This window comes from Tauraco erythrolophus, chromosome 7 (genome assembly GCF_009769465.1).
Source record: "Tauraco erythrolophus isolate bTauEry1 chromosome 7, bTauEry1.pri, whole genome shotgun sequence".
Taxonomy (NCBI): Eukaryota; Metazoa; Chordata; class Aves; order Musophagiformes; family Musophagidae; genus Tauraco; species Tauraco erythrolophus.
Window position 1 is genome coordinate 24427303 of NC_141471.1, and position 25323 is coordinate 24452625.

A 25323-nucleotide genomic window follows, 5' to 3' on the forward strand; every position below is an offset into this window, starting at 1 on the left:
AATCAGAGTATTTGCGCCATGTTTTATAAATAATCTAAGCTTTCTAAATGACAATAAATCTTCCAAATCCTTCTTACATGAAATTGAGTGTTTATATTTTTTGTAAACCACATTAAATATTTAATATGTATTATCTCTTGCTGCAACAAAGGGTTGTATTAATGCTACCATTAAACATTAATTCCTTGAACAAATCCTGCTATATGGCTGCATAGGCAAAGTTACAATACCTTAGGAATGTACACACAGTATCTAAACATAAGGAGCTTACATATTCCCAGTATTTGCAACTAGCCAGGACAGGAGAAAACACTAAAAAAATAATTTCAGAACATAAGATTAAAAAAAAAAAAATGTATCTTTCAAAACGCACGTTGTGCTTAAGTGCAGTTACAACTTTATTAGTTTACATTGATCTAAGCTTTTTATTTGCTCTACAGGAACATTACGTTTCGCTTTCTTCACGAGTTTCAAAGAAAAGATAGGAAAGATTAAGCTCCGTAAAACCAGATTTGCCTCTCAGACGCTAACAACTACTAACTTGGGGGTGGACCGTCTTTTAAAATGTATTTCTAATTTATTTGATAACAAAGCTACTTTCCAGAACGGCATGCATAATCCGTTTAGAAGCAGCGCCCAGGTCGCGATGGCCGCAGGCAAAGCCCCCCGCAATACAAAACGCGGGGCACCCTCCGCCAGGCCCCTCAGCCGCTTGTCCCAGCCCACGAGCCCCAGCGGAGCCGCCGATGGCCACCGCGCCCCGGGCTGGGCCAGCGACCAGACCTGCCCGCGAGCCAGGGAGCGCCCGGGGCGGGAGACGCCGAACGCCGGGAAGTCAGCGGCACCGCGCCTCCAGCGGCGGGCGGCGGCCCCTGCGGGAGGCCGCTGAACCGGGCGGCTGCTCCTCGGCAGGCCCCCACGCGCACCTCGCCGGGGCTGGGCGAAGCGCGTGCTTCCCGGGATTCCCGCTGAGGAGGGCGCCCACCAGCCGGCCCCCGCCCCGGCCCCTGAGGTGCTGTGAGGGAAGCGCGGTGGCACCCCTCTTCCCGCAGTAACTGCCACTGGCTGAGCGACCCCGCAGGCCCCGCCAGTCCGAGGGACTCCTTTCCCTTCCACCCTCCCCTTCCCGGGACGGAGGGAGCCCACCCTGGCCCGCGCCCCTCACCCCTCACCCCGCCGCGCTCCTCCCTCCACCCCCAGCGCTCGGCCCCCGCCCTTCCCACCGCCTGCTCGCGCCCTGCCGCGTGCGCGCGGCGGGGGCCGACCGTTGGCGGAGCTGGGCCCGCGGCGGGGCACCGCGCGCCCCCGGGACCGCGGCGCGCTGGGGCTGGCGGAGGCGGGAGGGCCTGGTGGTGAGGTGAGGTGAGGTACGGCACCGCACCGCACCGCCCGGGGAACCTACGCCGGCTACAACGGCTGCAGCGGAGGCGGCCGGGAGCCCGGGGAGGGGGGGGGCGGGCGGCCGGGTTGTGGCGGGAGGGGAGGGGAGGGCTTGGAGCCGCCTCGGCCGTGGGGGGTGGGGAGGGGACTGGCGCTGCTGCGTGCTGGCGAGCTCAGCGGCGGTGCTGAACCCCCGCAGGGTCTGGTGGCGGGCGGCGAGGAGGAGGATGTGACTTCGGGGGAAGATGAAACCGAGCGCTGCGGAGGCCGCCGACGAAGGAGCGCGTCCCCGTGAGTGGCGAGTCGGTGGGGGTGGCCGGGAGGGAGCTACCGCGCCCCGGCTCGGAGCTGGGGGCTGGGGGCAGCTTTTCCCACTGTTAGCGGGGTCGCTTTCAGTCGCGGCCTGCTGCTGGCGCCGCCTTCTTGGCTCCCGTTACGAGCCCCCGCCGGCAGCCCGGTGCCGCGTTTGGGCCTCTGGCCCCTGTCAGGTTGGCGGTAAGCGCGGCGCGGGCCGGCTTGTTAGTGGCGGACGGCTCACACCACCTCTGCGTGGTTTGGAGAGTTAAACGTGACGGCGTGTAACTGAAGAGGCAGCTGGATAACTTGTTCTGTTTTAAAAGATGCTTGCAGTGCGAAGAAGCTGGTAGCTACGTGAAATTCGCGAGGCCACTGCCGTGGAAGCTGCTCCGCCCAGGCGGGACTCTGCTGGTATCGGGAGCAGGCATGGAAGGCTGCCTCAGCGTGTTAGGCCCAGCATATTGAAATGCAGTCGCTTTGCAAGACATGCTTTACTGTTATGCAGTGCTGCTGTCTCACTCCAAACTTTTTATTATCCCTAAGAAGTTTAATATGTATTTTCCAATATTAATTCCAATATTTAGCGTGTTAATTTTTAAGCTGCCCTGGTTAGCACTTTTGTTACACCATATTTTATCCCTGGTCGTCTATGGGATTTCACCTGCACACCTGCTTATCATCCATCTTTTCTGTTTAGATTCTGAATCAGTTACACTATCCTAAGCCACCCCATTTTCCTATTTCTCTAATTCTTTTGGTCTCCTAGGTTCTACGTAGCTGCGTGCTGTTCCTGCTTCACTTATGTGTGTTCATAACCATTACTTACGGAATCTTGCAGCATGAGTGGTGGTTCTGCTCCCTCTCCCGTCTAAGACCGTTTCAGGGAGAGAGAGAGAATACGTAACAGAGGGACTGACTGCTTTGCATGTTGGCTTTTTGTCTTCAGAAGAGGCCTGCTCACTTCCTGCAGCAGCCCTCATTGGCTGTTTTGAGCTTCTCCAGAAGAACAGCAACAGTCAGTGAGGAAGAAAAGACAATGTAAAACTAATGAGAAAGTCTTAGATGGTTCTGTCTCTGTCATTGGTTGTAAATGGATTCCTGTGGAAGTATGTAAGAGCAGAGAAGGTGCAATTACTTTCACCTAATAATATTCTAGTTTTCAGTTATGTTTATCTACACGAACTTCATGAGTTGCATGTTAACTTTTGTGCATTTAGGACTCCTCAAAGTATTTCTCTTCGTTGCGCTTGTGCAGCCTCCCCTAGAAATCGCATCTTAGTATCGACAACGTTCTTTGGCAGCAAGCTATGCAGGGTTGCCCTGTTGCATGGAGAATCAATTCCTGCTTCTTGTTTTGTACTCAACTCCTAGTTTTGTTTGGTGCCCCATAGCTCTTCTACTGGAATAGGTTGTTCAGCCGTTCTGTGTTCATGATTTTGTATATCTATATTCTTTTTTGCCTAAATCATTTACTTTACAGACTGACAAGGTCTTAATCTACAGGGTCATTTGGTCATCGTAGTTACTTACTCTTTTGCAGACTGTATTTAAGATGTGGCTGAGTCCTGCATTTATGAAGTGGCATAATAAATTACCCATTTTATTTTCTGTTTCTTAGCAATTTCTATTTTTTTCCTTTTTTGATTGCTATTCAGTACTGAGCTGATGTTCTCATGGAACTCTACCACACTCCAAGATTTCCCTTGAGATATGAGGGTTGTTTCTCACTCAGACTGAATTTTTTTACTTGCTTGTTTAAATATCTAGTCTAACAGTTAAGCCTGCATGGATGCCTCTATGTTGAGCATCAGGAAAGTTCATCAGCACAGTTTAATTGCTGTATGAGGTTTCTTAGTTTTAGAGTAAAACTCACTGGGACAGAATGAGCAGTCATAACTAGAATGGTTCTGAACTTTAAGCTTAGTTTTTCTGCGTCTCAGATGGGTGCTCAAAATTCAGATAAATAATAGGATCTAGGTCTTGTGTTTTTTGGTGTTCAGTTGCTTTTGACCGTTTTTTGTTCTAATGAGCCTATATGAATCTTTCATGTTTTGGATGAATAAGAGAGAGAAACAGATTCTGTTCTAAAATGGTGTTCTTGTGATCCTCAGTGACTGTGCAAGTAGTGTATGTACTGTAGTACAGAGATAGCAAATACTTGCCAAACCGGGGGGAGAAAATTGATGCATTGTATAGCAACTGAAATGAAAAGTCCATTTTAGGATATGATTTTAAGAAGAAACTTTTACTGGCTATATGTGGTATTATTGTTATGTCTTCTTTTTGACATGTTTAACATACAGCTATTTTTTTTGCATGGAAGCTTGCCTTGTCCATTTCCATCATTTAGGAGTTTTCCTTACTGAAAAGAAAAAAATAAACACAGTTCATAAAATGGAGTCCTGTTTAAATTCTGTTTTCTTTTTGCAGCAGATGGAATTCAACCAAAACCAGAAAAGATACGATCTTCTCTGAAGAATGTGAAAAAAGATACAGGAAAACAAGAGAAACTTAAATACAAGCCACTCACTGGGAAGGTGTTTTACCTCGATATTCCATCAAATGTGATCTCTGCAAAAATAGGAAAGGACCTCAAAGAGCTAGGAGGAGTAAGTTAATAAGCAGAGACCTTTAGGAAACTAGAGGAAAATCTGCGCATGTGGAATGCCTTTTCCATGTTCTTTGTGACTGAATTTTAATCTTATTTGTATTTTATATATGACCATGTGTGGTTTTTTTAATATTTGTCTTAATGTTAGTATGAACAGTTACCAACAAATTATTTTGTGTGTGTTTGCTAGAAGCTGCTTTGCTAATTGTAACAAAAATGTTTATTAGAAAGGTTTGTTTTCAGTTGATTATTCATTTGCTTAAAATTTTATCCAAATTTAGTAAGTTTCATTGTTTGAGTTGATTTTTTTTTTTCTGGTGCTTCTGACTATATTGACACGTTTACATATTACAACTACAGTTGTTCAGCTGAACCTGAAAGAGATTAGAGGAAGTGTTTTGCATATGCTTACTAAATGTTGGTAACTTCAGTAAGTACTTTCTGCACAGAGTATGTTAATGATTATTTTTAAATACTCTTATTTAAACCATAAATTTATAAGCATCTTAATACTTTTTTTTCCCTAATTTCTTCTGTGTGGAAGAAACACTTCGGTACAAGCAAGTACAGGATATCACAGTAACACACAAACAATGCAATTGCTTAGTCCACTTGAAAGTTGAATATTTTGAATTAGTATGGAGGAATCTTGACAGTTAAAGTATTAACACCCTTTAAACCACAAAAGCAAAAAGGATCTGCTTAAACTGCTAGCTACTCTGGATGTTGCTTTGGCAGTTCTTTGACCTCAGATGAATGCTGAGTAGTTTTTATGAAATTGATGCTTGAAATCAAGATGCTGTCTGAAATTACAGTAGATGGAAGGAATAGCCATGATATGATTTCAAGTTAAATGCATCTTTTTACATTTAGCATTAAATGAGTGCCTGCTATGTTTTGTCTTTCTCTCTAAAACAATTTTAGGAATTCCTGTGTGAAGGGTAAGGTTGCAAGTCAGGACTGAAAGGAAGTTTTTCTATTTTATTCTGAGGAGTATATGTTTAAATCTCAGGTGCCCAGTGCCCTCAAGATCAACTGCCACATATGTTTCTTTGTTAGTTGTGTGGAGCGCACTCAAAAGTGCCTCTCTCTCTGTGTCCCCAATTCTATAAAACGTACGTAAGGCAGAATTGAAAGGCACCGTTTCAAGCTTGCTAGCTGTGCAATTTGTGCTTTCCATATTGTTTAGTGGAGAAGAGGAAAATATTTTAAGCTACGTAGACTGCAGAAAATAGTAAGGCAAATAGATTTGAGAATCACACAACAGTTGGTAAGGAAAGACTGAAGGAGCAAAATGGAAGGGAATAAGCCTAGCATAGCCACATGTTTTGTCTTACTGAGTATGATAATATGATTCTACTTAAGTTTTCTACCTTTTTGAGAAGTGTTATGAGTACTGCAGGTGTGAATCATGGTAACTACCCTGAAATTTTACTTTTTCTACCCGTTCTAGACTCAATGAATTCATTATAGCTGTTTGCAGACTATAAATTACATTTGCATACGCACGCCTTTATGTTTAGCTGAACACTTCTGTGTAATTTCTGCTAGATAATATTCTATAAACTGTTATTTTTTCCTTGAATCATTCTGTCATTTCTCAATGCAGTATTGGAATGCTTCTATTTGGAAGGTATGACAGCTAGATAGTTCAAAGAATGATAATAATCGAAATAAAGCAAAGCTCTTTTGATAGAAATTACAAAATTAAGAAACTGAAATTAGAATCTGTGACTGGTAAGATGCTACTACAGCTCAGTTGTAATTGTCATCTGGACCTTTAGAAAATATATTCTCGTTAGTTCAATGCTTTTGAACTTAATTATTCTAGAATTTTTGTCACTTTTCTTTAAAGTATGCAATGTAAAATTGAGTTACTGGTTTATTGTCCTGAAATATTTACTTCTTTTATGTCTTTATATTTAGAGAGTGGAGAGTTTTCTTAGTAAAGATATCAGCTATCTGGTGTCTAGTAAAAAGGAGGCGAAATTTGCACCAACTCTTGGTCAGATTTCTCCTGTTCCTAGCCCAGAATCTGCACGTAATGGAGGAAATAGTTCACCTCATCCTAGCAACCGAAAAGATCGACATGATGGAAGTTCATTTAAGATAGTAGATACAGTAAGTTTCTTTGCAAAAATACTGCAAATCACGTACAACCCGTCGAATATAATCTTAGAATTTTTCTCCAGTTTTGTTTCCTAAAGATGGCAATAGTTCCTTGAGTGAATAAGGTTTTTTTCAGTTTTGTTTGTTTGCTGTGGTTTTTGCTGTGGTTTTAACAGGTAAAACGTACTTTTAAACTAGTTCAGACTAACTTGTTAAACTTAACTGAAACTAATTAATCAGAGTTTCAAAAGCTTAATTAAAAAAAGGATTTAAAAAAGAGCTTTTTCTGCAAATAAGCAGACTATACTAAAATTTGTTCTAACATAGTATGCCTGACTTTAATTAAACATGGACGTTGTTATGTTTGACAGCTGGATCAATATGGATAGGCTTATGATGGCATCCATTGGTTCCTGTCTCTTTAGCAGCACAGCCTATCAATATCTGACTGCTGTGGTGTTGTAAATGCAGATATCTACAGTAGCAGTCTTTGATAATAGTTCAAGGAAATAAATAAAATCAAACATTATGAATATTAAGTTTTTCAGAGCTCTTTGTTAGAGGATCACATTAATTGCAACAGTGAGGATCTGAATTTGTGCAGATTTATGTGAAGTTTCTTGTGTCCTTTCGAAATACAGTTGGAAACGATTAGCTGTACTGTGTACATGGTACTTAGAAACATGACTGCGAGCCAGTCTGTGGGCTGGTCTTTGCATTGCATACGTGAGATCACCTCATTTTGCAAATAACCTGGATAGGTAAAGGCATATTTAGTATGAACAAACAGCATACAGTACAAAAGGAGACGCACTGGTGATAGAAAAGATGAGGATAAGACAGAGGCTGTGATTATATTCATGGCTTAGCTTAATTTGACACAAGTCCAGCTGATAGAACCTTTGGCATGTGCCATTGGCTGCTTATTCCCACCATCTATGTTGTTCAGGCCGTTGCTTCAGCCATGCAGTGATCTGCTTGGCTGAAAACGACTACTTGTTGGGTTTTTTTTTTTCCTTTTTTTTTTTTTTCCCCTCCAGGATGTATCAACCCTAACCTTGTGGGAAAGATGTGAAATAAGGAAAAATAACAGTACAGTAAAGGAGGACTGTTCTAGCTAAAATACATATTTGTTAGCAACAATGTGAATTGTCTTACCTTTTGTTTTTTTTGAAATGAGTTCTAAATTGCTACAAATGTGTTTCTGTTTTCATACAGGTACGAATGAGCAGAGGAAAATCCTTAGTTGAAAAAGCAATCAAAGAGCAGGTGAGCCAAGTAGTCAGCGAATTCGTGGTTGAGAAACTTTGCACTTCTAGGAATCAAGCTGTAGTAAGAGTGTTCCTGGTTGTCTAAGAAAGAAGTCTCATGGAACACTGAGGCGGAATTCAAGGGATTGTCCCAAGTAAAACCATCAGGTCCTGCTTTCTGAGTACTTCCTGAAGAATCGAAAGGCTATAGAGTCTTATGACCAGTATTATAATTTATCAGGATTACCAATATAGCTAGAGGTGCTCATGAAGTGAAAGGTATAAATTCACTGTCTTCAAATCTGATTTAATGTAAAATGTGACAATAGAGAACAGTTTTGGCTTTGTGAAAGATTATACTTAATCTTTTAATGGTGAAGCACTATGACACAGAAATGTTGGCTGAGGAGAGTGATAGTGTTTTGGCAAGAAGCCAAAAAACCCACTTTTGATCTCAGCTTTCATATTATATGTTGTAATATGTTTGCAACTGTTTTACGGAATCTACCCATATATTGCTTAAAACTGTTAATATCATTTATTGTTTGCAGGACTTAATTCCCTCTGGTAGTATACTATCCAATGCTTTGAGTTGGGGAGTGAAGATACTTCATATTGATGGTAAGTATTTTTGTTTGATGAAGCCTAACTTGAACTTTTCACATTCATTTGATTATTCTTTTGTTTAATTAAAAATACTAAAAATGACAAATTACTTCATATGTACAAAAATAAACTCAGCTGAGCTAATTCTCCTTCATTTTGTCAGATGTTAAGAATTATATTGAACAAAAGAAAAAGGAGCTCTACCTAATCAAAAAAGCAGGGAGTTCTTTTAAAGATGTGGTAAGTGACTCTTTACCATTTTTTTTATTAACAGAAAACACAGTTGTACTAAATACATAATAAATGTCATAATAAATATGTAATAAATAAATTTTAATAGTCTTGCTTATGTTCAGTCTTTCACAGATCAGTATGTTTTATGAATTGATTTTAAAACCATCTTTGAAAAATAGAAAATATTAGTTATACGTTCCAGCATTATTAAAAAATAATTTCTGTAGTCACATGGACTGAATAATGTGTAGACCTTTTCTCTGGCAAAGGATGTCTAAGAATCAAAAGTACTGAGCTGCCTGAAATTTCCGTTTGGCCTGCCTCAAAAATTAAAAATAATTAAAAAAATAATTAATAGCTTGGTTTTAGTATGATGTAGATTGTGGTTAAGTTGCCTTGTATAATTTTCCCTATGACCCAGTGATTAGAAACCCGTTCCTTTTGATGGACCATTTTAAGAGTCATAGTTACATTTCCTGAAGAAACTATCCCTAGGGAATCTGTGTCAATTGCTCAACTCTGCATCTTTCCCAATGTTTTGAACAACTAGCATAAAACATCTGTGAGCTATTCTGCCAATAATGTGCAGTTGGCATGTGAAAATCCTGGTTTCTTCGGATTTTAGTGTATGTTATAGTGAGACATTAAAACTGTTTTAGCTGCTTTTGCGCTGTATCTGCAGTTGCTCTGTAATTAAATTAAACCTGCAAAGTTGTGCAATAATTGGGTCTAGGTGGGGTCTGTGATACGTAAATGGAAACATACCACCTAGTGTGTGTTACGTGGTTTTGGGATGTGATATTGGGTAATTGTTAAGGCCACATGAAAAACTCTGTTAAATCATCAGCGTTATCGGTATTCATGGATAGCAGGGTGGGTTTTTTTTTGCAAGTAGTATAAAATATGATTTTGTACATTTACCAGAATCAATTACAGCTAACAGCTGATGCTTGAATGTAGACTTTACTCTTTTCTGAAGACAAAATGCTGCTTTTAATTTTAATCTTTGTTGCTAAGGAAAGCCCAACAAACAACCTGTGTAAATCCATTTAAATGAGAAGATCTTTTTAAATTAGAGAATGTGCTATCTTCGGATTTTTTTGGCATTTTACAGCTGTAGTTAATTAGCATTTCTAAAGGGTTGTAAAACTGTTGTCTCTATCAACCGTGGCAAGGTATTTTGGGGGAGAAGAGAAAGTAAGTGAATTAATTTACCTGTGTGAGTTTTGTTTGGTTTTGGTTTCAGGACAAATAAACTGAAATGTCTCATGAACCTTGTTTTTGCGGTGTAGAAATAAATGTTTCTTTGGGAAACATGTCACCATATTTCTGAAGTACTAAGGAATGAGCTTAGTTTCCTGCAAAATTTGTCATGACTGTGTATGAAGTCATGATTAACATAGCGAGACCCTCATAAGTTAAAATTAGCTACAGCTAAATCTCGAAGTAAAATGAAGAATAATATTCACAGGGATTTTATACTGTCTCTTTTTTTTTTTTTCAATAGGGAAAACAAGTTATTGCTCAAAAGTCAAGAAGTAAGTATTTCGATATTAGTAGAGGTTTTTGTTTTGCCTTACTTTCTGAATGCTTAAAAATCTGTTACATTTCTCATCTGCTCAAGTGTGCTGCTGTATTCTAATTCGTATATCTAGAGAAAAGCATGTAGAAAAACTATAGAAATCAAGAGTTTGTCAAAAGATATACATAATGAGTTCTAAAATACTATCTAAGTTACTTACTCAGCTACTGGACTAGCTTGCTGAATAAAGAAAAGTATTTCTCTCATAATTTCCTTTTCTTCCCTCTTGAGCAGGTAGACTGAAAAATCCGTTTGTCAAGGTGGAAGACAGAAGTCGGTAAGTGTTCTCTTCATGCATTCAACAATGTGGTTCTTAAACCGAGTAATTCAGAAACATCTAGTATGCCTTTAGGAAGTGGCCTTCAGATTTCAATTTCCTTTGACTTCCTGACTTTAGATGCCAGGCATACTGTCCCTTATAATAAGATACAAATTCTTGTCTCTGCACGCTCTGGGTAGGTGTCTGTGTTTAGCCACTGAATGAGACTGAGCAGTGAGTAGTACAGTAAGGACAGTTTTGCAACAGGCAATGACAGTGGAAAGTTAATATCTAGCTCCAGTTTGTAGATCGTGAGAATGAGTCTTTGGGTAACTTTCTGCCAAGGGCCATCTGAATGGAACCTTCACATCTTTTCTTAGAGCCAAATCCCGTACCCCAAAAGGCCAATAAAACTTTGTATACTAAATTCCAATCCTGTAGGCCTGACTCAATAACATTCCACTTCCTGCAGAGACTGTTTAGGTGTAAGGAAAGGGAGTTGCTATAGTTAAATCATCTCTTGAAATTAGGTTTAATTTCATGTTCAATCATTTCTATTTAGAAGGGGAAAAAAAACAACTATTAATCTGATTTCAGTATCCACAGTAGCATGAAATCCGATACTCATCAGCCTTTAAAATTTTCACTTCTAGTCCTATAATTGATCAGAACTGGTTGTGGAAGGAAGTATTTTTGACAGAAGTTGAGAGAACAATGATTTATTAAAAAGTGCAGTTCAGCACACCATGTTTTGCACCATTATATTCCTGACTAACTTCTGCTTTATGATGATGTTTATAAGCTCCAAATTCTTTGACCTGATTTCTTTCACACTTTCCTAAATTAAAAATAAAAGATCTAAACCTGGTCTTAGACTGTGAGTTGGTGTAATAGGTATGAGAGACATGAGGATAGTGGGGAGAATCGGACAAACACAGTTGCAAGTACAAGAAATTCGTATATAAATGTGTGTGAATTAGGCTTCCGAATGTGGCTGTGTACTAAACATGTGAAATGCTTTTGAATGCTTATTTAACAAAAAGAATGTTTTTAATCTTTAAATGTTTATGCAACATAGATAACAGTTCAGAAGCAGGACAAGACGCTTAGCTGTCCCTATTACGTTTTCCAGATGCGTTCTTTCTTTTCTGCCTAGGTAGCTTATAATAGTAATGTCAGGGGAAAAATCAGGCTGAACTCTGGCATCAGCTCTTCAATCAAATGATTCAGTATGTGAACTTTTGTCATGCCCCATTTTAAACATTTTTAATATATTCAGAGCACTGGTACAGTTGATAGTTCTGATACCTCTCTAAGTACAGTGCTGTACAGGAAAATTATCTTCTGGAAAATGAAAAGGTCAGTTTTTATATTTTGAATGGTGAATTTAATTAAAATTTATCAAAAAGGAATTATATAGTAAAATGAAAAAATTAATGCCTTGGATGTTAGGGACTGCTGTAGCTACTTATGGGGAACACAGATGCACCGTCATCCAAATTGTTCTTAGTTTATTGGTTACTCAACTCTCAACAATGAATAGGCATGAAAAGGCATACCGCAGGGAATGTGTAAGACAGCTATGGAAACTCAAGGCAAATCTATTTGAGAAAGTATCAAGTTTGCAGGAAGAAAGGAATTAATTACTTACTCTAGGAAATTTATCTGTGTGGCATTCTTTGTATGTTATACGTGAAGAGAAACACTTTTTCAAGATGTTTTGGTCTGATTATAGTTTGTGCTATAAACTCTTTTTTCCATTTCTGATGTTCTATATGCACTTGTTTTGTCTAATACAGCCAGTACCGACCGTTTTATCTGCAGTTACCCAGTTTTCAGTTCTAAACTACTGTGTTCCAAAGCCGTATAGTCCATTTGAGGTGGATAAGAAGCATCTTCTGGTCAAAAACAAACTCAGTCTAAGCCAAGGTTTGTTGAAAACTTGTTATTGAGGTGTGGATAGAGGAGAGGGCAGTTCTCTAAAATAATTCTGAAGTAATTGTTTTCTAAAATAATTGCTCAGCTTCTAGTTTTGTGTGATATTTAACACTAATAGCCATGTCTCAGCTGATGTATTTGCTGCACTATAACTGTTGGTGTCTGTCTATCTTTCTGTACCCTCTTTATCCTGTCTTTAGTCCTTTTTTTGGACATACAGATGCATACATCCAAAAATGCGGCCTTCTCCTTTCACTGTGGGTCAGCATAAGATATTTTTTTCCTTTCTGCTACTGGTTTCTTCTTTGTCCTCATCTTGGATGCCACCCAGTAAGTATTTTACAGGAAGTGGGTTCCTTAAGACTCTTTTGATTTTTGTCAGTATAATGCCAAAGTAGGCAGTTAAAAATTTTAGAACAGTGATATTCAGTCATAGTGCAAAGTCATTGTTGATAAAGAGTGCACATTATTGATAAAGCCTGATTTATGGAAACTAGACTCTGTAAACACCTGCTTCAGTTCTTCATGGATGAAAAGTGGATGCCAGCTGCCCAGTAGAATTGCGGCCGGTCTTGCAAGTGTTTATTTGATACATTTTGACATTTAGTCTCTGTTTGTAGCACTCCAGATGCAGTTAGGACTTTTGGTAAATCAATTTTATGATCTGAAACTACTTCAGAGTTTGAATTATCTGTTTTTTGGTGAATCAAACTATTGTTTTGAATTTCTTCTAACTGGCATATCTGAAGTATTAATAATTCTTTGATTGATTTCTAAAATTTAGTCACATAAGAGACTGAAGATAATTAGGTGAAAGATAGCTTTGCTATATGTGAAACTTTCTGTATCTAGTAACTTTTGCTGCTTTCTGTCCTTGGACCTAAGACTTACTTAGATTTGATGCTTGTTTTCTTTATAAAATAGCTTCTCTGCTGTTCAGATTCTGTCCAGTCCTTCACCATTATTATATTGCTAAAGGTTTTCAGCTGATGTTGCCGTGATTATTTTTTTAATTTCAATGAATGTAGCAGTATGAACAAGCAAAGGAACTATAATACAGCAGTAACCCTTGCAATAATAAGGGCAATTTCTGATTGTATCTCTCAGAGGGGGTTAGAAAGGCCCATCCTTTTTAAAGCATTTAAAACAAACAAAAAAAGGCAATATTCTTTTCATTTATACGGATTAAGGAATATGATACATTAAAAATTTCTGAAGGTTATGTTTGAATGAAACATTCGTACTAATCTTCAGATTGGCACGTGCCAAAGAGATATTTAGGTGGGAGATTATTTAATACTTGGAAGGTAAATGTGAGGAACGTCATTTCAGGAGAGAGAAAGGGGGAGTATTGCTTGTTTCCCGTTGACCTGAGAGAAAAGCTTGTTGAAGCCAAGTTGTCAATTTCTACCTTGCTTCTGTGTCAGGCAAGGCCGGCGATGTACCTCAGTCTTCAGATGACAAATGCTGTTGCTTATATCCTGCTTCACTGGTTCTCCGTGATTTTTACAGTCTGAAGAGGGAAGGGAAAGGCTGTAGTAATAGTAAAGTACACAAGTGGAGCCTATCTGTGGACGCCAGCAAATGCTGGGCCGGTGTTACCAATTTAAACTTGTTGATTTAAAGTGATGATTGAAAGCAGTGTATACTTCCTTACGCAGAGCATACTGTAAGTTAAGATTTTTCAGGACAGGTTTTTTTATGTAATCTCCTGAGTTTACATCTATGCAGTTACTTGTTAAAGGTCTGTTACACTGATTTTGGCTAGACAGGGAGATGGCACTGTTCCTCTGAAGTGAAAGAGAAGTAGAAGATGATGGTTTTCCTTTACCACTAGCATATCATCCTTAGGTGGTTTAAATAGTGATTACATCAAAACAGTAGCTCTCCCAGACAAGGACTCTGAAGGTCATGGAGCAGCTATTGAAAACCTCTTCGTGTTTTCATCTCCAGGAAGAACTTGAGGTTCATTTCCTCATATTTCCACTTAGCTCGTACCTAGAAAAACAGGACAAAATGGCATTCGGTCAGCATATTCAAAAGCTACGTATAACCAACAAATATGGCTGTTCTTTACTTTTACCAAGAATGACAGTTCATCTGTTAGACCAAGTGTTTTTGCTGCGTGTTTCTTGGCATCAAAATACTGACAGTCGATGAGATGCTAGAAAACTTTTTCTTTTTTTCTAGTTTTGATTTTATCAAACCTCCTTTTCTTTTATCAGCTATGCACAGAGATTTCATATGCCTTGATTTGGCAAGAGTGATTTTTTTGTTCAACAATTTTGCTTATTCTAAGTCAGTGATAGTAGTATGTCTGTACTAACCCAGATGGTTTATGCTTACATTTAGTTCCACTGGATCTGCCTGTCTTTTTAATTAATGCACAATTTTTCTGTTTGTTTTTCCTAAGCCATAGACTAACATAGTGTAAATAGTTTAGGGGAAATAAAGAGGTTTGTTTTGGTTTGGTTTTTTTTTTTTTTCTTCAATTAAGGGAATAAGAATGAACATATGTGGAGAGGCAAGTACAGCTCAGCTCCGTATTTAAGGACTCATTAATATATCTTTTCTGTTAACAGAAACAAAATAAATAGTGACAAGGACTGTGGAACTCCTGTTCAGCTCCCTCAGAAGGACAAAAAGAAAAGAGGATATTGTGAATGTTGTGGGAAGAATACGAGGACCTACAAACAGTATGTGAAATGTCAAGTATATGCTTTGATACAGTCATATCTCTTGAAGGGTGGTATCAACAATGGTTTCTACTTGCTAGTTTAATGTACTTTTTATCTGAAAATATTTCTGAATGTATCTCCTAAAAGCAGCAAGTGGGTATTTTTTTCTCTTGTAGGTTTTAATTCTTGATTGCTGCCTTATGTTTGGTAGCTAAAGGCACTAATAGTTCATGTCTCAGAGACCGCGATGATAAATTAATGATAGTTACTGCTCCATGTTGTACTGTTGACTTGTATATTCATGTCTGTACTAATAGATTTGTTCATGTTTTTCTTTAATTCAGCATCTTGAAAGTGAACAGCACCGAAATTTTGCACAAAGCACACAGTATCAAGTTGTTGATGATATAATCTCAAAGTTAGTTATGAGTTGTTGAATACAATGATGATGCAAAAAAAATAAAAAGGTAAGTTACCTTTTAACCTAAACTTAAGGTCTCTTTGAGTTAAGACCTTGAGTGTAAGATAAATAGTTCTGAATTCTGGATCTGATACGCGAATCAATTTGTCTTTTTAGTCTGAAATAAGTCACTGAAACTTGCAATGCAGTTGTACCTGGCAGATGATCGATAAAGCAAGAAATTAGGTAAAAAAAAAAAGGTGCAGATGACCTCAAATGAGACCGAAAGGAATTGCCAAAAGTTGTCGCTGTCTGTCCTTTCAGCTTCAGAAAAAGCAAGATCTACTGTACTAAAACATTGCTGACAGGACGACATCAATGTCTGGACATGTTGCTTTCAAAAATTTCTGATGTTCTTAGTAGCCTAAGAACAGCAAATGAGACATCCTTTTCAGTCATCTGATCTCCTTACCAGTGGAAGGACTTTTCCTAGCTAATCTAGATCTTCCTATCTGTACTCTAAGCCTCTTAGCTTCTGTCCTGCCTGTGCTGGACAAAGAAAGCAGATTTTCTTTCTTCTTCTAGACTGAAAAGCTTAAATGGAGAGAAGGATTTGTTTCATGTCTTGGACTCTAAGCACCAGTGCCTTCCTTACTTAGAACAGTCACTAAATTCAAGATTGCTCTGATTTGTTAGCAAATGAGTCAGGAGATAAAGAAATGAGAAACTGGCTCCTTAAAAAAAAAAAAAAAGTATTACAGAAATAAGCTATTCTTGGTGAAATATAAGGAAATGCAATAGAGTCCAACAACTGATATCCTAATGAAGGCAAGCCTTTATTCCTTTTGTGATTTTAAAAATACTGAGTGGTTAGGTTGGAAATACTATGTCAAGAAAAGCATATATATTATGCTGATTTTGTGTGTATATATCATAGAATATTTGTAAGTATTATAGTCACTGTGTTATAGTCATTAGCTTCTTTTGTTCTTAATATAACTGTGAATTGCAATTTACTGAAATACTAGACTGCTTACTTCATATACATTTTTAAAACAGATTTATGAGCTGTAGAAATTAATAAGAAAACATCAGATTCAAATAAAGGCACTCTGTTCCTGTAGAAAGAGCATGTTCCTACCCTGAATATCCTTTGTTTAAATGTAAAAACAAAAATTGCTTGTCAGGATCCAGTGGCTTTTCTAGATTCAGTTGCATGTGAGTTATGTTACCCATGTTTCTTTCAAAGTGTTGGTTAATTTTAAACATTTCATTGTAGGACAAAATGTAGTACAGGATATTTTTCGCCTATTATTGGGAAGATAACTAGACCAGATGAGCTGAAAGAACGACTGAAAAAGCAACTCATTTCATTGAAAAAGTATTCGTGGAAGGATACGGCAATGCGGGCACTCAACTGGATCGCCAGCCTGCAGAAGTGCAACCACATTCTGTGCCACTACCTACCCCTATTTCTGGGTCTGTCTGTTCAGTTCTTTATTGTCATCTTCACAGCCTTCAGAACTAAAAAGCAGGTTCAGAAATAGTGATGAAAATAGTAAAACTGATTGCTCCTGTGGCTGCAAACTTAAGAGAGACTTTTGTATCATCAAATTTCATACACACGCTCCCTCAGAGAGATGACAAAGCACACGCAGAGAACTTACCTCAACCTTATGAGCCATTCAGTAAAGAAATACTGGAACCAGAAGTAAATAAAAAGAATTTACAGTGTTTTCAGGAAGGCATGTGTGCTTTATATTCTCATACTCAAGTTACAGATTTTAGTGAAAAAGAGAAAAACCTATCGCAGCCAAAACGAAAATTAAGTAATGCAGCGATTCTACCAGCAAAGTGTTTGAGAAAAACAGATGCCAATCCTACGTTTGTCGAGAAACACTGTGATTTGTGTGATAATCATCAACAGATGCAGCACAATGTAGTTGTGGAGGCTGAGGTGTCTGATACTGCTATAAACAGAGAGCTCAATGAATCAGCTGCCAGCGCCGCACATAGTTCACCGTCTGGGAAGTTGCACAGAAAAGTGAAGCTTTGCTTGGGAAAAAATAAAAGAGAAACCCGGAAACAGAATATGGAGTTATGTGTAAAGTATACAGATGGACTGTCTTTTCCTGAAGAGAAGAGAAGTCCTTGTAGCTCACCAGTGCAGGCCCTACTGGAATTATTTCAGACAAGTGAAAGAAACTCAGAATTTGGAGGTTTTTCAGGTTACTCTGAGAATAAAGGTTCAACTAGCATTAAGGATATATGGGAAGGGCAGAATACAAATGTTATGTGGTCATTATTTTCCTCTTCATCATCATCTCCATTTGTTGGATTTTAATGCTGCTTTATTTAATGATTTTCAAATTAACTTGCAAATTTAAGGTTTTATTCACGGAAACTTTAATTGCTGTATTATATGTACAGATTGTTTGGTTTTCAAGATTTTTTTTAATGCAAAAACTTCTGTATATGTAAATATGAAAATAAAACAAAGATGATTAGTTTTTTTTCTTAAAAGATACTGCTTTATCATAGCTAGTAAAAGGCTCTGACCCCAGATTTGGGGTTAAATTATTTGAGAGGCAAAACCAATAAGCATGATGTAGTTACATTTGGACAGAACAATTTTCTAAAGTCTAAATAACCCCATTATGATTAACTAGATGTTCCATTGTAAATAAGGCAGTCCAGTACTTACGAACTACTGATGTTTTGTGGAGATGGGTTGCTTCCCTTCCTGTTCCTTCTGCTGCTGCTTTATTAGAGAATGTAAAAAAAAAAAGTCACTTGCTTTCCTTATGTTTCTTCTGCTGAAATTGTCTCAGGGAACCTATGTAATCACAAAGAAATAGGATTAGGAAAGCATACTTTACATTTTTTGGCTACTCTGATGTAATTTATTTTTAAACTAAAACTAGCTGTATTGTGTACTTCAGCTGGTAGGAAAGCGGTATACCTCAATTTTTCTTAAACAAGAAAGCCACACAAGAAAAACAGAGCAGCAGCAATGACAACAACAAAGCAGCCAATAGGCTTCCGATTGACTCAGGTCATTTGTCTTCACCAGAGCTAAACTCTTTCAGAATTTCCATATCTGTAAATCAGTGCAGGGCATGAGTATGGAATTACAGGAGGTAATTGCAAAGCTTTATTAAGAAATGTAAGTGCCTTGAGGTCATATAAGGGATCTAAACTGGCAGAAATTACTCATTAATTTTTGCATAAATTAACTCATTTGCATTTTTATCTCTTGCCCATTTAATATTCTCAAACTTATTCCATCTGTGTTCTTATGGTTAAAGTGCTTTCAGTGGTTGCATACTATTGTCTGTCCTTTGTAGGGTATTTTCTAAGAGGGGTAGGTAAAGCTTCCTGGTGTGCAGGAATTCTGTGGGTGAAAATCAAAGGGGGGCCTATGAAGGCGGATATTGTAGTGGGAATCTGCTACAGGCCACCCTATCAGGACAGTGAGACTGATGAGCTATTCTTTAAACAACTGGGGAAAGTCTCGCGCTCACTAGCCCTTGTCCTTATGGGTGACTTTAACCTGCCTGATGTCTGTTGGAAGTATAACATGGCAGTCAGGAAACAGTCTAGGCGGTTCCTGCAGAGTGTGGAGGACAACTTCCTATCACAACTGGTCAGTGAACCGACTAGAGAAGGTGCTCCCCTAGACCTGCTGTTTGTGAACAGAGAAGGTCTTGTGGGAGATGTGAAGGTTGGAGGACGCCTGGGGCATAGTGACCACGAGATAATAGAATTCTCAATTCTAGGGGAAGTTAGGAGGGGGAACACTAAAACGGCCAAGCTGGACTTTGGGAGAGCTGACTTTGGGCTGTTTAGAAGTCTGGTTAACAAAGTCCAATGGGAGACAGCTCTCAAGGGTAAGGGGGCGCAGGAGGGATGGTTACTATTCAAAAAGGAAATTCTGGAGGCACAGGAGCGAGCTGTCCCCGTGTGCCGGAAGTCGAGCCGCCGGGGTAGAAAACCAGCTTGGATGACAAAGGAGATTTGGGAACATCTCAAAAGAAAAAGGGATGTCTACAAGTCTTGGAAGAATGGGCAGGCATCCAGGAATCAATACAGGGAGGAAGTTAGGACATGTAGGGAGATAATCAGGGGGGCAAAAGCCCAATTGGAACTTAGACTAGCCAGCTCCGTAAGGGACAACAAAAAGTCTTTCTATAAATACATTAATAACAAAAGGAGGGCTAAAGATCACCTCCAGCCCCTACTGGACTCAGGCGGTACGTTAGTCACTAGGGATGAGGACAAGGCTGAGGTCCTTAATGCCTTCTTTGCTTCAGTCTTTAATAATAAGGTCAGCAGTTCCCAGGTGAGCTGGCCTTCGGTGTCTGAGTGCAGGGAGGGAGAGCAAATCGAAGCTCCTGTGATCCAAGAGGAACAGGTCAAGGATCTGCTCCTTCGGCTGGATGCCCACAAGTCTATGGGGCCTGATGGTATCCACCCGAGAGTCCTGAGAGAGCTGGCGGATGTCATTGCCAAACCCCTGTCCATTATCTTTGGGCAGTCTTAGCTCACTGGGGAAGTTCCGCTGGATTGGAGGCTGGTGGATGTTACCCCCGTTTACAAAAAAGGGCGGAAGGAGGATCCGGGGACTACAGGCCTGTCAGTTTGACCTCGGTGACGGGCAAAGTCATGGAACAGGTTATCTTGAGTGCTATTAATGAGCACATACAGGTTAACCGGGTGATCAGGCCCAGTCAACATGGGTTTATGAAAGGCAGGTCTTGCCAATCAAACCTGATCACCTTCTATGACAGGGTGACCCGCCTGGTTGACGAGGGAAGGGCTGTGGATGTAGTTTTCCTGGACCTCAGTAAAGCCTTTGATACAGTTTCTCATAGTGTTCTGGTTGAGAAACTGATAACTGCTGGCCTGGATAGGCACACCCTCCTTTGGGTTAAAAACTGGCTGGATGGCCGGGCCCAAAGAGTGGTGGTAAATGGGGCTAAATCCGGCTGGAGGCCGGTCACCAGTGGGGTTCCCCAGGGCTCAGTGCTGGGTCCAGTTCTGTTTAACATCTTTATCAACGACCTGGATGAGGGGATTGAATGTACCCTCAGTAAATTTGCGGACGACACCAAGCTGGGAGGCTGTGTCGATCTGCTCGAGGCTAGGGAGGCCCTTCAGAGGGATTTGAACAGACTGGATCGTTGGGCTGAGGCCAATGGCATGAGCTTTAATAAGGCCAAGCGCAGAGTCCTTCACTTGGGGTATAAAAACCCCAAGCATCGCTATAGGCTCGGGGAAGAGTGGCTGGAGAGCTGCCTGGCGGAGAAGGACCTGGGGGTGTTGGTTGACTACCGGCTTGATATGAGCCAGCAGTGTGCCCAGGTGGCCAAAAAGGCCAATGGGATACTGGCGTGTATCAAGAATAGTGTGACCAGCAGGAGCAGGGAAGTGATCCTGCCCCTGTACTCGGCACTGGTGAGGCCGCACCTGGAATATTGTGTCCAGTTTTGGGCCCCTCGCTTTAAGAGAGATATTGAGCTCCTGGAGCGAGTCCAAAGAAGGGCGACTAAACTGGTCAAGGGGCTGGAAAATAAAACTTATGAGGAGCGGTTGAGGGAGTTGGGGCTGTTTAGCCTGGAGAAGAGAAGGCTGAGGGGAGACCTGATTACAGCCTATAAATACTTGAGAAAAGATGGTGGGGAGGTGGGGGAAGGGCTCTTTACATTAGCGATGGGTGATAGGACAAGAGGAAATGGGCATAAGCTTAGTCAGGGGAGATTCAGGTTGGATGTTAGGAAGTATTTCTTCTCTGAAAGGGTTGTCAGCCACTGGAATAGGCTGCCCAGGGAGGTGGTTGAATCCCCATCCCTGGATGTGTTTAAGAATAGGGTGGATGATCTACTTGAGGATATGGTTTAATGGGGATTAGGGATGGTTGGACTCGATGATCTCTAAGGTCTTTTCCAACCTAGAAATCTATGAATCTATGAATCTATGAATGGGTGAGGAAAATGACATAAAATTACTCTCCTTTAAAGAGCATATGAATTGGAAGCTTCATGATGACAGTAGCTGCTCGGGGTGTTACTGTGACCTTAAAGGTGACGTTTCTTATTCCACTGTTGATATAATTGCCAAAAGAACTGCTTTTGGCCTCTCTATCTTACGTGGTCATTTCTGGCTTGATTTATAGTTTCTTCTGATCTGGATTCACATAAAGAAAATTATATAGAAAGCCATCACAGAAGTGAGCAAAACTAACATTTTTAAAAGGGAGTTGATCTTGAATATGTGTATCTATATATATTTTGCCTCTAATTTACCAATATATAGTGTTTTAGGAATGGGATTTTGAAGTAGAACACTGAAGCAATTAATTTGTTCTTTGTTTTGAGTGACACTAATGATAGAAGGATTGCTCTGCGATTCAATGAATGCGGTCTATTTTAGGAATAAGTAAGTGTCCATTTTTCTCCTCTTGAGAATTTGTTTGGGTTTTAGTTGGTTTGTTGGGTTTCGGTTTTGTTTGATTTTTAACTTTTGGTTCAGTACTAAAGTCAAGTCTAAGAAAAACTTGCATTTTTTCCCCTAACACATTGCAATGATCTGTCAGTCGATATCTCTTGCGGACGTTTTCCTCCTCGTGTCCCCAAGACGTGTCCTCCTCTTGGTGTGGTGTCCACCATCTCACTGGAATGTATATGGATAGTTATTTGTACACATGAAGATTATTGCAATGCTTAAGTGTTAAGGGGAGAGGTAGTCAGCGTTAGTAAATCTGCTCACCGGATAACCAGTGTGTATGTGTTGCATATTAAATGATTAGATGCAATATTAGAACACGTGACCTCAGTGGGCACTGGAAAGAGACCATTTAAACACTTTGGAAGCTGGCTTTAGAGTCTTAAGGGAAAAAATTTCAGAGATTTGTCATTAAAATGTGAAGACTGCTTATAATGCAGAACAAGACAGTCACTGCTACTGGTTGCCAGAAGCACTTTTGGTCGTGATGCAGATTTTGTGTAGAGATGACCTGTCACATTAGCGCATGCTGAGTCCCCTTTGCAGGTAGTATGTTCAGGTAGCGTCACAAGCCACAGTAAGCCTATTAACTGTTTGTAAAGCAGATTTATTCAGCATGTTGTGTGAGATTTTCATGCATTTACCGTCTTTAAAGCTTGGGGTTTTTTTAAACAAAAAAAAATTTACAGAAATGTAGAAGGAATTATATTACTATTTGAAAAAATAATTGAAACTTGGAAGGCTGATTATTAGAACGTTTTTCTGTCTCTCTGACTTCCTCCCAGAGAAGACAATGAGCATTTTCAAAATACGTGGCAGGGATTCTCAGAAACATCCAACAGTTCAAACAAATGCTACACAAGTACCTCTGTAGTCACTAGAATAAAGGTTTAGCATTAGAAGTGCATTTTATCTGTAAGTACATCTTTTGTGATAATTACATATGATACAATACAGTTTGAACACGTTCTTCAGTTACGCAAATTCTAATGCCCATTACTTTTTGATTGTCTTGCTTTCTGTGAATTTGAGGAGGTGGTGAAGGTAATTTTTATATTCTATTCAGAAGCAGTTGTTAATGTGCTAATTGTTGCGTCCCTTTTGTGGTGGTTAGAGAAAGCTGGCACAGTATTCCCACACTGTCTGCACCGTACACCTAGACACAGTGTGGGATTCAAAATTTTAATGAAGCACCCAAATCTTTACTGTTACAAAAAAGTGAATGCTTTAACGTTTCTGTAGAACAGACACTACTTCAGTTTAAACTTTGACTGGGAGAAAAAAAAGTCCCCTAGACTTTTACATTATAAAAGTACTCTTAAATTTCCGTGATTGTCCTGTGGCCCAGTGACCATCACTGTTTCTTTTTCATAGATGTGGCAAGCGCATTTCTGGGGATGTGAAATGTTTTAGCATAATCCTTAAAATGCTAAAATAGAAGGCACGTACACGCACACACGTGCTATTACTGGAAACCTGTGCAAACACTGTACGGGTTTGGTACTTAAGCGTGAGTTGTGACTGACTATTAACACTGACTTTGTTTCGTTACCATGGGGCACACCAAAACGATTTTCAGTCAAGACTTAAAATGGAAACTGTAGCTACACAGTACAAAGTTGGGATGGTAATAACAATATCAAAAGAAACACAGGTGTGGAAATCTGCATTTAGAAATAAAGCATTAGAAGAAGGGATGTTTTACTCTGGTTACAGCTACACCAGGTTTGGTTTGGTATCTTTGCAGTGGAGATCCAGCCACTGCTTGACGACTTCTCTCCAGGATATGTGTTTATCTGGGACAGAAACATTGTTTCTCCAGGTAAATCTGTAGCATAGCTGAGAGGATGGAGTTCCCAAGGGTCAGGAATGCTTCTCTGTGTCTGTGCACATGCATATGGATATGCATTTAGATACTCATATGGGTATATGATGATAGTAGAGATTAGTGACTCCAAAACCACACACACGTAAGGAAGTTCTGCAATAATTTCTGAGATTCATGCACTCAGGTCAGCCCTGTGCTCAGCAGCATGATCTTCAAGCAGGAATCCGTCTTGCTCAACATCTTCACTACAGACTACTTGACACAAAGCAACAGGTAGGTGACTGGAAAGCTGACCTTCCCCTCTGGAGTTGGAGGGAAGGTAGTTACAACCTGAAGAGCACCGAGCATGTCAGCATCTCTTCTGTCCTTCAGGGGTTGCCAACGTGCATTGAGGTGGTTGAATCCATGTTCCACCTCAAGCATGCAACAGAAGGGCACGCTTAAATTATCCCTTCACGCTGTTGTTCTGTGTTCATCTCGTGTCCTATATGACTGCAAGGCATATAACTTCAGGTGCATCCATGAGCGGTGTGTGTGTGCATGCCTTCATCCTGCACTCTGAAGAGCCTCAGCTCTGAAGAACTTACCTCATGTAACTGATGGTGGTATCTACGAAGCTCTTGTGGCAGTCTCTGAGGGCAGGGGTGAAAAAACGGTAGCTGCTCTAACTGACATAGTTACAGTGGGATTTGTGGACACTGGGTAAAAATACAAATCCCCCTGTGTTCCCCAGTTGGAGAATCATTGCGAGCTATATGGCCAATGTGACCTCTGGGCCGTTGGCTGGTAAGCACCAAAGACTGGCAAAGGCTGCCCATGTGGGGCTTTTTGGCCACATTGATAGTTGATACCACAGTAGCATCAAGTCACAGTCTATCTTAGTCTTATACCGAGTCTACTCAAAGGTGGAAATCACTTCCTTGCCCTAGTTTCATTATGTAGATGCTCTGTCTCCCAGATTTTTTAAGACAAGCAATTAGATTATATTAAGAATTATGGAAAACTTCTAAAATAGCAAAGTGTGAAGTAAAACATGAGCAAGCGTTCATATTGTTCTTGGGTGACTAGTTGGGATGTTACTTGCATTACAGCAGGAGATGGTCTCCTTTATCCCTCATTTTTTCTGTTGTGTTTCATCTCATGAAAATATTTTTCTGAAAAATAAGCTATTTTCTTTCAAGTGCTTACTGCCACTCAGATTTAGCTAATCCCCACTCTTGAAGGCAAAGGAAGGGAAATTTTAGCAGCCAATTAATCCAGAGCAATTGTACAGCTTATATACACAATATACGTAGGTGGACTAGAAACTGGATGCCAAAATTTATTTTTTAGTGTAACTACTCTTCTAGACCATGTAAGGAAATGGTTTATGCTACCAAATGTAAGCATAAGTAAAGATAAATACCACTGGTAATTCCAGCCAGGAATAGTGTCACCACTGGTACCTGTAGCAGAATGAAGGTAAGTGTGAACTGAGTTAATTAACCAGATTAACATCTCTGAAGCTGACACAAGATGAATATTTGAGTTTTTTTACCATGCCGTCTGTAAATGATACTCTTTGGCCTTTGATATTCACCAGTGCATTTGCTTTAGAGAATGCAGTTATCCAAAATAAATGCTGAGTATCCCAGGTGTAGCACCATA

The 25323-nt window shown here is 39.8% G+C and overlaps 1 protein-coding gene across 1 annotated transcript; it reads left to right on the forward strand.

Annotated features, from left to right (window-relative positions):
* The first annotated feature begins 1571 nt into the window (after positions 1-1571).
* On the forward strand, positions 1572-17739 carry DBF4 (DBF4-CDC7 kinase regulatory subunit). The gene is given in 19 exon segments (XM_086614691.1): positions 1572-1671; positions 4108-4286; positions 6215-6409; positions 7616-7666; positions 8199-8268; positions 8417-8493; positions 9995-10025; positions 10301-10346; positions 12128-12168; positions 12171-12223; positions 12226-12257; positions 14849-14940; positions 14943-14962; positions 15289-15374; positions 15376-15411; positions 16624-16757; positions 16760-16849; positions 16852-16922; positions 16924-17739. Coding segments are annotated over 19 exon segments (2115 nt in total). The 5' UTR covers positions 1572-1625; the 3' UTR covers positions 17689-17739.
* The last annotated feature ends 7584 nt before the right edge of the window (positions 17740-25323 follow it).